This window comes from Hibiscus syriacus, unplaced genomic scaffold (genome assembly GCF_006381635.1).
Source record: "Hibiscus syriacus cultivar Baekdansim isolate YM2019G1 unplaced genomic scaffold, ASM638163v2 tig00018629_pilon, whole genome shotgun sequence".
Classification (NCBI taxonomy): Eukaryota; Viridiplantae; Streptophyta; class Magnoliopsida; order Malvales; family Malvaceae; genus Hibiscus; species Hibiscus syriacus.
In genome coordinates this window covers 74,683-90,707 of record NW_024062443.1, presented here as the reverse complement: position 1 = coordinate 90,707, position 16,025 = coordinate 74,683, and the positions used below count along the sequence as shown (strand labels likewise).

General features: G+C 34.3%; 1 protein-coding gene and 1 pseudogene across 4 annotated transcripts in view; both read right to left on the bottom strand.

Annotated features, from left to right (window-relative positions):
• Positions 1–82: 82 nt before the first annotated feature.
• LOC120209326 lies at positions 83–5,804 on the bottom strand (annotated as a pseudogene).
• A 4,322-nt stretch (positions 5,805–10,126) lies between these two features.
• LOC120209324 (organ-specific protein S2-like) overlaps positions 10,127–16,025 on the bottom strand; it is a 41,510-nt gene continuing 35,611 nt past the window's right edge. The window contains exons 1-3 of one of the 4 annotated variants that reach the window (XM_039208372.1): positions 11,137–11,244; positions 10,449–11,040; positions 10,127–10,286 (exon numbers count right to left, since the gene is read on the bottom strand). In XM_039208372.1, the coding sequence (XP_039064303.1) occupies positions 10,237–10,286; positions 10,449–11,040; positions 11,137–11,196 (702 nt within the window). In that variant the 5' untranslated portion in view covers positions 11,197–11,244 and the 3' untranslated portion in view covers positions 10,127–10,236. Of the gene's footprint in view, positions 11,041–11,136; positions 11,268–16,025 lie in introns of those variants that run through there. The other 3 variants (XM_039208371.1, XM_039208369.1, XM_039208370.1) reach the window with 3 other exon arrangements.

Here is a 16,025-nt window from a genome sequence, read left to right as displayed (position 1 = left end):
GTTAAAAATAATACATTTTATAATATCCGATTTCAATTAATTAACTAAATATTGATGATTATAAAAAGAGGGTAATTATAGCTGCGAAAAGGGAACTCCCCGCCATTTATAACAACAAAACAGATCTGTCCGTCCACAAAATGGAATGCATGGGGTTATATCTGATCTTAAGATGCCCTAAGAATTTGGTAAGGTTATGGATGTTTAACTTGCATCACCTAGAATTCATCATTACGTCCCAAAGTATCAACACTATAAACTAGCCTTACAAAAAATACAAAAGCATAGATGGGAAAAAAATTCCACGTCAGACATAGCCTCGACAATTTCGACTAGGATAGGATAGGATCGAAGGGAGAACCATAACCATCTGCTCCTTCCTCCTATGATCATGAGATGTCAGTCGATAGGCAGTGGTATCCGGATTACTCGGAGATGAATTGGTATGAATGTCAGTCGATTAGCAACACTAAAGCTAATGCGAACTGCAACTATAAAGGGTAGTACTCACCTGATAGATCTCATGATGACCATCGTATAAGAATGGATAGAAAATTCTATTCACAGGTAGAGACTACTTGGTACCGACAGAGGAAAGGTTTTCCTGGTTAGAAGGCCTAATTGAGCTCCCCGCAACCATTGTGGTCCTTGTGGATACGTATGGGTTGGAAGGGGTAGGAGTCATAGAACCCATGGGTCTCGACATTGGCAGTCTTGGGGCTTTCATGCTCATAGGAGGCCTAGCAACTGAATTTGCAAAGTTTGCTGCAACTCTATTTGTAGCATTTGGTTGTGGCATTGCTCTAGAGGAGGAAGCTGGCAAGCCCAGTCGAGCAGCAATTATCTGTGATCGCTCGTGGTAAAGCCTCTGCCTTGACCTGTCCAATTGCTCCTTAACCTTCATTACGACTCCTTCCATGTCATTGAAGAATGCTAATTTGGCTTCCAACTTATGTAACTGCATTTAATTAAAGCCTCTGAAAACTTGGGTTTTGCTCCAGTTCGATATTTATGGGAAAAGGAGATTACATGTATTTTGCTACTAACCTGTTTTTCTATTAATGATGCTGTGAGTTGTCGGATTTGGTCCTCTTCCTGATCAGCTAGAAGTTTTGCCTTCACTGCTGCAGCTGAGAGTGCCGTGACTGCAGCACGCTTTACTTTATCAACGCTGCTATTATCTTCTCTGTCCGTAGAATCATGATTCTTGTTTTTACCTTCTTTACTCTTGTCTGCAAAAAGCAATGAGGTAAATGATACAATCCAGAATTAATGCATTTTAACACTAGGTGGTTCTTGTGATATATACTTTCGATGAAAACTATAAAAACACCGCCACATATCCAGAATTGATGCATTTTTCTAGCTGCTCTACGTAAAACCAACAGATATGGCATACACTTAACCTTATAGAACCAGGCAGTGCTTCTAGCCTTCTGTATATATTTTAAATCAGATTTGTTATCTATCTCTACATATTCTCATAAGATATTGCCAAGCATTTTGCAGTAGAGTGGTTCCTGTTAATGTCACTTCCACATTCTAAACAATATATGCATAGCAGAAAAAGAGAGAGAAACCTGTGGTATCTCCTTTTTCGTTTTCAGAATTTGATGCGACTGGTTGCTGAGACTCGGTCTTTTCTGCTGGTTGTGAAATAGATGCCATTTCAACATCATTTGCTGCCTCTGCAGGCTTATTAGATTCTCCACCAGCACTCGGTTGAACATGTTTTTGTTCGTTCTTTGCTCTGGATGGAGAAGAGGAAGCCGTCTCTAGATTTTCTGACGCATTTCCCGCTTCAGATGGCTTTCCTGCAGCTGCATCACAGAGCTCATTCTTTTCCACTGGAACAGAATCAGAAATATCTACTCCCTTCATTGCTTTTGGAGGCTCTGAAGGTTCTTTTTCTGTTTCCTTCCTGCCCGTCTCCTCCAGTGGACTAGGTAGAGGCTGGGATGATGAGTTATTTGATACCGTCGTTACACTTGGTTGATGATCCTTTGATTGATTAATAATGGTGGATCCATTAAAATTAGCCTTGTTATCTTCTTCATTAGTTGCAGTATTGCTGGACTCTTTTTTATCCACAGTAAAGTCATTGGGTGAAGGTGATGTCACCTTCTCTTCAGGAAGAGAAACTTTGGTGTTTTGGTTGCCATTATTGCTAAATGAACTTTTCTGATCCCCCTCGAGGCTTTTGTCTTCCGAGTTTTTCACATTTTGAGCATCACCATTACCCATATCGTTGACAACACTGTGTGTCTCAAATTAACATCAGATAATGTTAACAAATTGCTAAGCAGATATAAGCTTGACATACCTCTCAGAACATGTTGGTTCCTTCTTGTCATCTGGTGGATCTTCCAAAACAAAGCAGTTCCTTGCAGCCAGTTGAAGGTTAGGACAACTACCAGATAACAATTTCAGTGAACTCTGGGCCGAAACAGAAGCAATGTTGGGTCCGACCAGATGAGCAAAGAACCCTGCCTGCAGTTGGAGCAACACTAATTTCATAACATATCACCACAACAAATAGACAGGTAAATGACGAATAGAGGAATACATCAACAAACATTTTCAAGAGAAAAGTTGCAAAGATCAATGAAGCAAGCCTTTATACAGAAGTACTTAAGATTGTTTCATAAACAAGTATAGAGCATGTGGTAGATTAATAAAAGACTGCTAACAGCATTGCAATCATTTAAAAGGAAGAGGAGAAAATGACCGCGAAAAAATTATTGCTGAAGAGCAGAAAAGCAAAATGCAATAGAACATCACTTTGAGGTTTGATCATTCATTTAATTACCAAGCAAGCCACCGTGTCTTTTACATTGGAGGTCGGAGAAAGGACACCAAAGTTTTTCTAAAAGCAGAAACGAAAGATTCCTGATAATTTTTTTAGGATAAGAAGAGTATTTCAGAAGCTAGGACAAAGTGGATAAATTTAGATTGTTAAATGAAATCAGTTTTCCCTTCATATACATCAATTGATAAAAGCTAAATTAAATACTTACACAGTCAACTTACCAATGCCATGACAGGATTTCCCACATCAGCAAATGAGAGTGTCCCTTCAGACGTTAAATCATAACCAATAGCTTCAAATGCCTCCCTTAGTGCCACAAGTGCACAATTTTCAGTTGTGTCTTTCCCATCTTTTGCTACATTCGTTTCTTCTGGCTTTGATGTTTCTTGACCACCATTTGCATCAGTTTCAGGTTTAGACGTTTCCTCTCTGGCTCGCACTTCTTTTCCATCTTCAGGTTTTGAAGTTTCCATTGGTGTAGTCTGGGCCTGATCCTCCTGCAGAGCAGCATTCTTACTCTCTGTTGTTTCCGATACATCTTTAGGGACAGAGGTTTCATCACTACTGGGAGCTGGTCCAGCAGTTTCTTTTGAATCGGTGTCTATGTCATCATCGCTATTGAAGAATGCATCCTCAATTGGCATTTGAACAAAGTGCAGTATGCATTGTGCTTTTGTTTTCGTAGCAACATGCTCCGCAATCTCATTCCAGTTTTCTTTATAAAGTTCAAGTGCCTCGAGAAGGAGGAGGGTTTCCTGATCTGTCCACTTGCCGCCACTAAGACCAGGGGAGTCAGCAGGTTCCATGAGAATAAAATCCGAAGAAGACATGCCGGAGCCAAACTTCCCATCGTTAAAGCAATCAGTACATAGGTCAAAATCGGCCTGCCAAATACAAACACAATTACATTATAAAGAAATGGAACAAGAAGTCAATAAATAAATAAATAAACAAAATTACTAAATTAGTTACTCTTTCCATTTTGATCATTCACATTATAAAAACTTAAAAGACCAATGGCTTATCGTTGCAAGTAAACAGATGCGCTGGTGGTGCAAACAATTTATGCTCATTTCTGATTTGTTGGACAAGAAGCAGAATCTAAAAAGGTTTGTGGAAATCCAATTTTATTTACCACTTGGCTTGATGTCATATAAATTGATTTTGAAGAAGTAGAATTCCCTCTTATTCTCTCAGAAATATAGGGCTTGTGGAAAATGTACATACAAATGCAGGCAAGATTGAAACATTGACTACCACCATAAGAACACTCAGAAAGAATTAGTGCAGGTATTTTTGTCTTTGTAGTGTATTAAATAATTTGAGGCTTAAACAATTATTTATTAATCAGTATTTAGTAACTGACCTGCTTCTGGCAATGGTAGCGCTTTCGAGAGCAATCACCTGAACAAGAATTGCAATGGTACTCAACTGATGGCTCCTCAGGTGCCATCAAGTCCTCAGCAAGTGCAGAATCAGGAAGAAAACCAGGTGGCACAGATGGAGTTGAAACGTTAGTTCTGGTAACAACTTGTGGACGTGATTCAATTTCCTCAAAGTGAAACAACTTTTCAAGCAAATAATCCTTTTTGGCCATTCCATCCCCATCGGCATTGGGCACAGTTGAACCAGCTGGAGGAAATGGATGAAAGTTAATCAAACCCCAGTAGTCCAGGAACTCCAATACTTCCTGCTTTGCATCCAAGTCACCAACTTCAAGATCTTCAAGATCTTTCAACACAATCTCCCTACTTGGGTTAGCGTGAAATGTCTTCATAATCCAATTACGAATCTCCATGTACACATCAGGGGTACGACTTGGGGATTTCCCATTAAAGAAAGAGGGCAAGATACTCTCCTCCAGATGGTGAATTTTGGTCCATGAAAACCATCCTGTCAGTACAAAGAGAGGATGAACACAAAAACTGACAACGGAATGAAATATCGAGGGATCTAACAGTTCATTTTCTCCTATTTCACTCTTTATAGCCTCAAAATAAATGGATTCCAATGAACCCAATTTATTCAGAACCCTAGTTTGCACTCTGCTAATGAGAACTAAGATTGACATTCTCTTTGCAATTTGTGTATCCATGCAATATGCATGCATTTGCTTTGTCATAATCGTGTTTAAGTGGATTCTGAGAAATCATGCAATGTCTAATTCTCTAGCATGGCTGATAAGAAGCAAGCAGAACAAACTGGACGAATAACATATTATCATTTCCCTGAGAATAAGCACAATAGGGAATTTACCTTATCATTCTTATAGCACAAAGAAGCGAATAAAGAAATAAAACTCCCAAATTAACTATTCAAGAAAACAATTCAATTCTCATTTCATGTTTTTCCAAAAGTAGGACAAAAACATCTATTCAAAGTTCAAACTGAATTGAAATCCTAAATCATCAGAAAAAAAATCCCACAAAATTTGTCCAATTCACTAGCTCCCACTAAAGTTGCAAAAGATAAAGCTCACCTTTCATTCCCATTTCTGCCCATTTTCCCATCAACCAAACAAGGAAAAAAGGGGGGAAACAGAAACACTCACCGCAATGATTAGGAACAACATGCGCATTACTGTCACGAGATCTAATAGCCTCAAAATCAGCCTCAATTTTAGCTTCCAAAGCTTCCCACTCTTCACTTAGCTTATTCAATTCCTCCAAATCTTCCGCCTTCACACTTTGTTTCACCACACTCGCCTCCAGCTTCGCGCCATCCGATCCCGAGCTCGAACCCAAGGCAAAATTTCCGCCAGGTGCCCCTTGGCGAGCCCTGGTTAGAGGACCGTAATGGTTGACCGAAGGGTGGGAGATCAAGTTTGACTTCTCTCTAGTAACCCGTTTCGACGGCGTCGATGAAGAGCTTGACCCGGAAAGCCAATTGCCTTTTCTCTTCAAAGCTCCACCTCGACGGCGAGTTGACGTCGAATCCGGCTCCGCCGAGCTCGCCCCGCCGGCGAGTTACCCGCGTCCCGGCGTTTCTCCTCCATCATGGGTACCGGGTTTGGTTTTAATGGGGGGGGGGGAAGGGGTTTTCAGTCCGTTCAGTGTGAAAATTGGTTGATTTGAGCCGAAAACAAAGTAGTGTGTGAATTATTGTAGTTACAAATTGGGCCGCATTTTGAACGGCTCAGTTGTTGAACGCTACTACCGGCCCATAATGGCATTTTTGTTATTTTCTTATTTTGTGGACCCAAACAAATTTGACCACGTCGCGATCTTTTTATGCGGATAAAATTCGTTAGTTTTATTAAAAAATAAAAAAATATAAAATTATAATGAAAATTTACAATCATAAAAATAAATTAAATATACAATTAAGACATTTTCTGTAATTATTATAGAAGAAATTAACTACTTATAAGATCATATAAAGATAAGGAAAAGGTTAAAAACCCATCCCAAAAACTCGAACAAAAGATCGATATGAACATATATGATTTCACCAGAAAATGAACCACAACATAGAATAAAACTATTGAAAGACCACCGACAATCGTAAATCAGAGTCGAGTGTCGTGAGACAATTATCTCCGAACACAAATCGCGTATCAAATCCAATTCGACGGTCCAAAAAGGAAATATCATCAAGATAATAACTAAGTGTCATCTTGATCAGTCAGGATGATATCAAATTTAACGCAAAAACTAAATGAAAAGAATAACCAAATGACTGATAGAAAAGATAAAAAAACGTGTTAGAAAACAAAGAAAAACGTGCTATAAAATAGAGAAATACATGTCATAAAGACGAATTTTTTAAGAACTAAAATATAAAAAAGTAAAACGAAACGACGACATATAACCAACCCTAAAATTGGTATTATCACCTATTGGCGAATATAAAAAAAATTCAAATAACAAACTTTTAATTAGCATGCTAACAGTATATTTGCCTAATAATCCTCACGCCAAATTATATTAGGATACATGGTTGGTGGGAAATTATTTAGGGATTATAAATTTTACTACAGTAAAATAAGAATTTGACACGTGAACTTGATAAGTTTCATGGACGAATTCTGATAAATAAACTATATTTTATAGAACTCGTTCATGAAATTTGTCAAACTCACGTAACGAATTACAATAAAAATATATATTTTATAAAACTCGTCATATTCATGTGATGTATTTTTAATCCACAATAACAAATATAATAAATTCTTAAATAATTTTCAATCAATCGTATTTTCGTAATTATTTTTCCACCTACAATATTTTTCTAATTTTCTGCCAATTCATATATTTATCTCGACATGTTACCATCATATTAAAATATTAGGTTAACTATCGGAATGCTTATTTTTGTTTCAGTTTGTTCATTTTTAGTTACCGACTTTGTAAAAGTTAAATTTTGATCACTTATATTATAAATTTATTAAATTTTAGTCTTTTATATTATCGATTATTATATTTTTTGAATTAATCACTGATATTCGATCTATTAGTCGATTAATTCAGATCAGGTACTGTAGAGACGAATGTGACCCTCTCAACCCAATTTGCTCTATTAGTAAACGCTAGGGTTCAAACCCCTAACCTTATTTAAGGAATCTAATTCCTCATCCCACTAGACCAACCGGTTGTTGGTATTGATTATTATATTAATATAATGATGTGACATATTAATAAAAAAATATTATGTTTTAATTTGACCTAAACTGATAAAACAATAATTTGATGCCAAATTTTATATAAAATAATAATTTAACTCCTAAATCCTATCAAAGTCTCATGTCGTCAACTGTCACTCATAGGGATGGCAAACAGGTACAGTTTCGTGGATTCCGCACCGCATCCGCTCCAATTGGAGCGGGGATGGGTATAATTTTAGCGGGTAGTGGGCGGGTGTGGATTTATAAAGTGATACCCGTCGTGGGTGGTGGGCGGGTAATGGGTTTGAGACATTACCCGCCCCGCATCCGCCCGCCCAGCTAAATATCTATTAAATTTTGGACCATTATGAATTTAGGTGTAATTTTAGAGACTAATTTATAAATTTTAATATTGTATAATATATAACATATAATTTAACCAAATATTAAGGATATTTAGTCTTTAATCTGGTCTTTAATTAGGGAAATATTCGGCTATTTGATTAAACCCATAATCTCACTTTCCATGTTCTTTAGCTCATACTGCCCATCCAAACACAAATTAGTTGTACTATAAGCATTAACATCAAAAGCAGCAGTTTACATGTTCTTTAGCCCCTCAAAACCCATATTAGGCGCACTATGAGCATTAACATCGAAAGCAACACAACAATCCAGCCCTGCGACTACATGCTCCCTACAATCTGTCTCCATAACATTCGTAGAGCCACTCCTCTGACAAATTGAAGCATGCGTTGCTACCCCATCACGAACTGTCTGGGAACCAACTCCAACATCCCATTAGTTTATTGTCTGGGAACCCGTACTATAAGCATTAACATCAAAAACAGCAGTTTCCATGTTCTTTAGCCCCTCAAAACCCATATTAGGCGCACTATGAGCATTAACATCGAAAGCAACACAACAATCCAGCTCTACGACTACATGCTCCCTACAATATGTCTCCATAACATTCGTAGAGCCACTCCTCTGACAAATTGAAGCATGCGCTGCTACCCCATCACGAACTGTCTGGGAACCAACTCCAACATCCCATTGGTTTACTGTTTGGGAACCCGTACTATAAGCATTAACATCAAAAGCAGCAGTTTCCATGTTCTTTAGCCCCTCAAAACCCATATTAGGCGCACTATGAGCATTAACATCGAAAGCAACACAACAATCCAGCTCTGCGACTACATGCTCCCTACAATTTGTCTCCATAACATTCGTAGAGCCACTCCTCTGACAAATTGAAGCATGCGCTGCTACCCCATCATGAACTGTTTGGGAACCAACTCCAACATCCCAATTGCTTGCTATCAGGCGGGTCTAGATGGGTATGTCGCTAGTGGGTAGTGGGTGTGGGGATGGATTTGAAAATGTACCCGCGTGGGCGGGTGTGGATTTGAAAATTTATACCCATCATGGGTGGTGGGCGGGTGGTGGATTGAAAAATATTAGTGGGTATGGGGATGGGGGAGGGGGTATCCGCACCCGACCTGCCCGTTTGCCATCCCTAGTCACTCACCAATGTCACCGTCGATTATCATCGATCACTGTCATCAACGACCGTTGGACCTTAAAATTTTTAAATCACCCTCTTTTGGCCTCCTGAACGCGTATCTGGTGTCTATTTTACTAGGAAAATATCTCGAAATCATTGATCACTGTCACTCACCACTGTCATCGTCGATTATCATCGATCACTGTCATCAACGACTGTTAGACCCTAAATTTTTTAAATCACCCTCTTTTGGCCTCTGAACGCATATCGTGTCCGTTTCACTAAAAATATCTCGAATTCAATAAACTTATCATAAATCTTTCGATTATCTTTAAAATATAACTATAATAATAAATTTATCAACAATATCCCTCTAAAAATAAGTACATCAAAAATTTAAATCTATATAATAATCAAATTCGTACTTTTTGTTTATAATATTATTATATTATATTATTTGTTATGTTTATAATATTAATTATAGATTTTTAATATTTATAAATTATAATATTATTTTATAGAATTTAATTGAATAAAAATGTCATTAAGTCGGAATAAAGTAACAAAATTCAATATGGCCTATTTGGGCTATAATGGTAAATTTGTGACAAATTTCATGTAAAATTCACTCGGTAAAGATAGTGGAGTTAACTGCATCATACGTATTCAAACTATGGTTTTTGTTTTAAAATAGTCTCTAAATTTTTAAATATTTCAATTACATTCTAAAGTAGTCCTTGAACTTTTGAACATTTTAGTTTCATCCCTAAACTATATCCTTCATTCTAAATTAGTGCCCCAAACATTTTCAACATTTCAATTTCATCTGACATTATATGCATATACTAATCACATTCCATGTCAATAAAATCGTTAGGTCAAGTTATATTATTAAATGTTTGAAAAAAAAATAAAGTTTAGGTTAAATTATGGTTAAAATTAATTACATATTTGGATGAATTTGAGGATGAAATTGGAAGGTTTAAAGTTTAGTGACGAATTTAGAACAGTTTAAGGATGAAATTGGAATGTTCACAAGTTTAAAGACTAATTTAGAATGAGTATCTTAGTTTGAGAATGAAATTAATATATTCAAAAGTTTAGGGACTAATTTAAAATAAAAGTCATAATTTAAGGACATATGATATAATTAACTGAAAATAATGAAGAAAATTCAAACTTCCAAACACAAGCAGAACACTCAGTCTGATGATGATGCTGAGTTTATTACAACACACAGTAAAACATAACATGTAAAGGGAGAAGATTATTAGTCCATTATTTCTTCACTGCTTTAAGATCAGCATCATCGTCTCCCTAGGCCGTTGTGCTTGGTCTCGGTTCAAAATCATTAGTGAATAATTTCTTTTTACCTTTAAGGCCAACATCATTGTCTCCATAGGCCGATACGCTTGGTCTCGGTTCAAAATCATTAGTGAACGATTTCTTTTTTTCTTTAAGACCAACATCATTGTCTCCATAGGCCGATAAGCTTGGTCTCGGTTCAAAATCATTAGTGAATAATTTATTTTTTCCTTTAAGGCCAACATCATTGTCTCCATAGGCCGATATGCTTGGTCTCGGTTCAAAATCATTAGCGAATGATTTCTTTTTTCCTTTAAGACCAACATCATTGTCTCCATAGGCCGATATGCTTGGTCTCGGTTCAAAATCATTAGCGAATGATTTCTTTTTTCCTTTAAGGCCAACATCATTGTCTCCATAGGCCGATACGCTTGGTCTTGATTCAAAATCATTAGCGAATGATTTCTTTTTTCCTTTAAGGCCAACATCATTGTCTTCGTAGGCCGATACGCTTGGTCTCGGTTCAAAATCATTAGCGAATGATTTCTTTTTTCCTTTAAAGCCAACATCATTGTCTCCGTAGGCCGTTGTGCTTGGCCTCGGTTCAAAATCATTAACGAATGATTTCTTTTTTCCTTTAAGGCCAACATCATTGTCTCCATAGGCCGTTGTGCTTGGCCTCGGTTCAAAATCACCAACGGAGGCAGCCTTGACCCAAACAAGCTCTACAAGTGCATCAGGCATAGGCTGGTCTTTCATTACAGCTCTCCAGTACTCCCCAACATCTTTTCGAGCAGCTGAAAGGGTGTCTGCAAACTGCGTTCATATAAAAACATGTATATATAATTAACCATACAAATTAGCAAAATATATACGTGAAAACGCCATGAAAATTGAATATTCATAACTAACACTGCAAGAGCTTACCAGGAGAAGCGAGAGGAATGCAAAGAAAGGGAGGAAAGATTTCATGTTTTTTCTTTTAATGCAATAAACTTGTACAACTCTTATGGTGTCGATAAGCAATAATCCCTCCTATTTATAGAAAGGAAATAAAAAAAATGACGCATCCAAAAATATTTTTTAGGACGAGCACACATACGTTAATAATATAAAAATTTTAAATGAGATGGGTAAAAATAAAATTTCACGATAGATATTGTATGTAAAATAAGTAACTAATAGAAGAAAACTCAGATTTCAAGGTGAATACGAAAAATTTCAAGATAAGCACAATCAATAAAATAAGTAACTAATCAAAAAACTCAAGAAAGATATTTGGTCCACAAGATTTTATTTTAATAAAAAGATGGATAAACAACCCATTTGATTATAATATCTTGTTTCCAACTTGTACTATTATTGTGATTCATTGCTAGTTTTGGTGAATTCTATCATGAAAACATTTTTAATTCCTTTAGAAAATAATGATAATAATTTTTTAATATTTGATTTATTAATATATTAATTTAAATCGAGTTCTGTGAAGTCTAACGATTCTTCCAATTCAATTATCTAGTACTTTAAAGGTTGGTGACTCTCCCAATTAGGGGTGAGCGTTCGATCTAGTTAAGTTGAGTAAAAAGTTTTTGAGTTATTCGAGTTGACGAGTCCTATTTACAACTCGGAGTTGACTTGTTTCGAGTCAAGTCTAGTCGAGTCAATTTTTCGAGTTTATGTTTAAATTTAATTGTGAATATTTATAATATTATAATATTTTTTTTGTTCTAATTTAAATAACTTTCTATATTCATATATACAATATAAATATGTTTCTTCATTTTTTTCCATATGATACACATATATCATAAAAAGTTCAAGGGCTCAACTCAAACTTGAAAAATAAATCTATTAATTACTAAAATTTTTGAGTTATTCGAGTTATATTTTACAATTCGATTTGAATTTGAAATTTTTTATAATCGAGTTTATAAAATTATAATTTGAAATCAATTTGAGTGGAGTTTTTTCGAGGTGAATCAAGTCGCTACTTCCAGTTCAATTCAATTATTTGTAGAGGTCCATCGATATTCAATAATGAAGCTATTATGCTAGGTGATTATTTGGGAAAGGAAGGGTTAGTTTGTGATAAAGACTCTTGTCAGTTTGATGGGTTCATTTTCCTTTATAATTTTATTGAACGATTATTTTGAATTGAGGTCTTACAGAAGCAAAGATGATCATCTTAATTTAATTTATTCTATTCGCGAATATCATGATTCAAATTCATGATATTACTTAAGAAATTTAATATCTCATCCAACTAGATTAATTAATTGTTAATACAGTATCAGATTATTTAATTGAGAATACAAAGTGTTCTCAATTGTAAGAGAAGAGTCCTCTGAGCTTTGGTAAGTAAATCTTCTGATGATTTTTTTTTTGTATATATAAATATTTAAATTCGAGATTTATTTAAATAATGTCAGGTTATTTACCGTTTAGATCAATCCGTTATATATTTTTATTTTTTTCTACCAAATCTAAATTAAATCCCAACCAAGTCAAGGCTAAGCGGGCATGGTTTTCCCTGTAGAAAATCGTGAACGACTACTTTATTTTAAGGTATCGAATCAATGTTGATGTCATAATCGATTGATTTATTCATAATTTTATATGCTACCAAATCTAATACCACCTGGAGATCCATTAAACTAATGGGTACTGTATTATCACTTGTATTCTTTTTCTTAATTTAGGTTAATAGAGATTTTTAACGATATATTCTATTTTGATCTTAACTGTTTAATTTTATTAATAATTTGTTTACCGAGATTTTTTTAGAGAATATATGGGTGCAGTGGTAGGGGTACACTTTACTCAAGGAGGACATGTGATTAGTCCATAATCCAAATTTTCTTTAAGGGTAAAGTATATAAATGGTCACTGAACTTTTAGATGGTTGCATTTAGGTCTCTAACTTTTAAAACTTGCAATACAATCACAAAACATTTAGTTTGTTTGCAATATGGTCCCCGACATAACGGTCGTTTCACTTCCGTTAGGGTAAATTATATGAATGGTCAATTGAACTTTTCAGGCACTTGCATTTAGGTCCCCCTAACTTTTAAAACTTACAACACAATCATCAATTACATTCTAAACCCCAAATCCAAAATGCTTCAATTACATTCTGAACCTCAAATTCCAAAATACTTCAATTACATACCCAACCCTAAATTCATAATTCATTCTCAAAATGTGACATAACAAACTAAACTTAAAGCAACGACCCTAAACCCTCACAACATAACATTTTCGAAAAAATTAACTAACTATAAGTGAATAATAAGTGATTATGTTGGGTTTAGGGTTATGTTGGACCTAAATACTCAATTCAATTTATAAAATAGTTGACTCGAAATTTTTTCGATTTGAGTTTATAAAATTTAAATAAAGTCGAATTGAATTGAATTTTCGAGTTTATGTTTAAATTTAATTATAAATATTTATCATATTATAATATTATTTGATTCTAATTCAGTTCAGTTTATAAGTTCAGTTTATAAAATTTAAATCAAGTCGAATTGAATTTTCGAGTTTCTGTTTAAATTTAATTATAAATATTTATAATACTATAATATTATATGATTCTAATTTAAATAGTTTTTTAACCATATACAATATACATATTTCTTCATATTTGTTTCCATGTGTGATATACATATATCATACAGAGTCAAGGGACTTGACTCAAACTTAAAAATTAATCCACTAATTACTAAAAAAAATTTAGATATTCGAGTTGTATTTTACAACACGATTTTAACTTGAATTTTTTTAAGTTGAGTTTATGAAATTACAACTCAAAGTCAATTTGTATCAAATTTTTTGAATCAATTCAAGTCGAAAAATAATTTTTTCGAATCGAATTGAGTATTGTTCACTTATAGTTGGTTAAATCTAACTTTTAAATCCTAAACCCAACGTAATCACTTATTGTTATGGACCCAAAATGAACTAAATGTTGTTAATTATGTTGGGTTAATTGGTGGGGAAATTTAGCATTTAGGGTTATTTTTTAGGGTTTAGGGCTGATGTTTCAAGTTTAGTTTGTTATGACAGATTTTGAGAACGGATTATGAATTTGGGGTTGGGCATGTAATTGAAGCATTTTTTGGAATTTGAGGTTTAGATTGTAATTGAAGTATTTTGAAATTTGGGGTTTAGAATGTAATTAATGTATGTGTTGCAAGTTTTAAAAGCTGGGGACCTAAATGCAAGCGCCTGAAAAGTTCGGTGACTATTTATATAATTTACCCTAACAGCAGTGAAACGACCGTTATGTCGGGGATTATATTGCAAACGAACTAAATATTTGGCGATTGTATTGCAAGTTTTAAAAGTTGGGGAGACCTAAATGCAAGAATCTAAAAAGTTCAGTGACCATTTATATACTTTACCCTTTCTTTAATTAGTAAAAATTTATTTCACTTTTAATCTTTTTTTAATAAAAATATAGTCATGTATGAACTGAATATGCGACACGAATCGAAATTTAAAATTCGAATAATAAATTCTGACCATAATATTAGGCTTGAATAGAGAAATTTAGAGTGTAGTGTGTTGAAACAGAATTGCCGACAGTGAATGAGCTGCGAATGAATGTCGTAATATTAGTAAAATTAAAATTTATATGCTACCAAATCAATGTCGTAATCGACTGATTAATTAATGAATTAATATGTTGCCAAATCCAACACTATACAAAAAGGTTCATTAAACAAATGGGATTTGGTGGATATTTGTCCTACATGTTTTCCCCATGTCTGAAATCTGAATTGGAACATTGAGGTCCATTATAAATTTAGGGTAAACTACACCAGATGCCACCAAACTTTAGGTAATGTTTCGTTTATATCTCTGAATTTTCAATTTCATCATTTATAGCACTGAACTTTTATTTGCGTTTCAATTATACCACTGGGTTGTTAAACCATATAAAAAAATAGTGTCGTTTTCTTGAGGTGTCTACGTCAATACCATTCAACTACATCAACAGTCGTCAGTCACGTCATCATGTCGTTAACGATTTAATGGTTCATTAGTATAATTGAAACGAAAATCAAAGTTTAATGTTATAATTGATAAAGTTAAAAGTTCAGTGGTATAAACGGTATAACACTTAAAATTCAGAGTATCTGATATAGTTTACCTTTAAACTTAATATGGTATAAAAGCATGCAACATACTTAATCATTAACCTCTTTAAATTGATGTCACTTTCTAAAATAATTATGTGCCATGATTTATGAAGTAGGTATACGTTGCTTTTAGCTATCATATTTGCCGAATATGGAATTAGAATCAAATGTTGAGTGGATTACAGATCTATTGAGCATTGAAATAAAAAAATTAAAAGAGATAATAGTTTTTTTTATTAATATTTAAATAAATGGCTCCATCCTTTATCTTCATGATATCTGTCTTTGTTGATTTTTTATATAACCAGTAATATCTGATTTTTTTTATTAGTTAATCCGATTAGGTACTACAAAGATTCATTATAGGTAGGACGACTCGACCTATTGACTCGCTGACCTAGTCTAAAATTATTGTGTATTTATAGTGAAAATACCCAAATTTTCAGGTCGGATACATGATCTACTATTTTTGACAGATTTCTAGATTGAGCCCGAGTCATAAAATAATGCTTAACTGGGTACCCATTGACCAGGTTACCGATTTCCTACATATTTTTTAATTTTTTAATTTATATTATATTTTTTATTCCTAATTCTCAAATTATTTCACCCTAACCTTCTAAAATTTTAATTTCTTAAATTATTTCCCTGTAACAT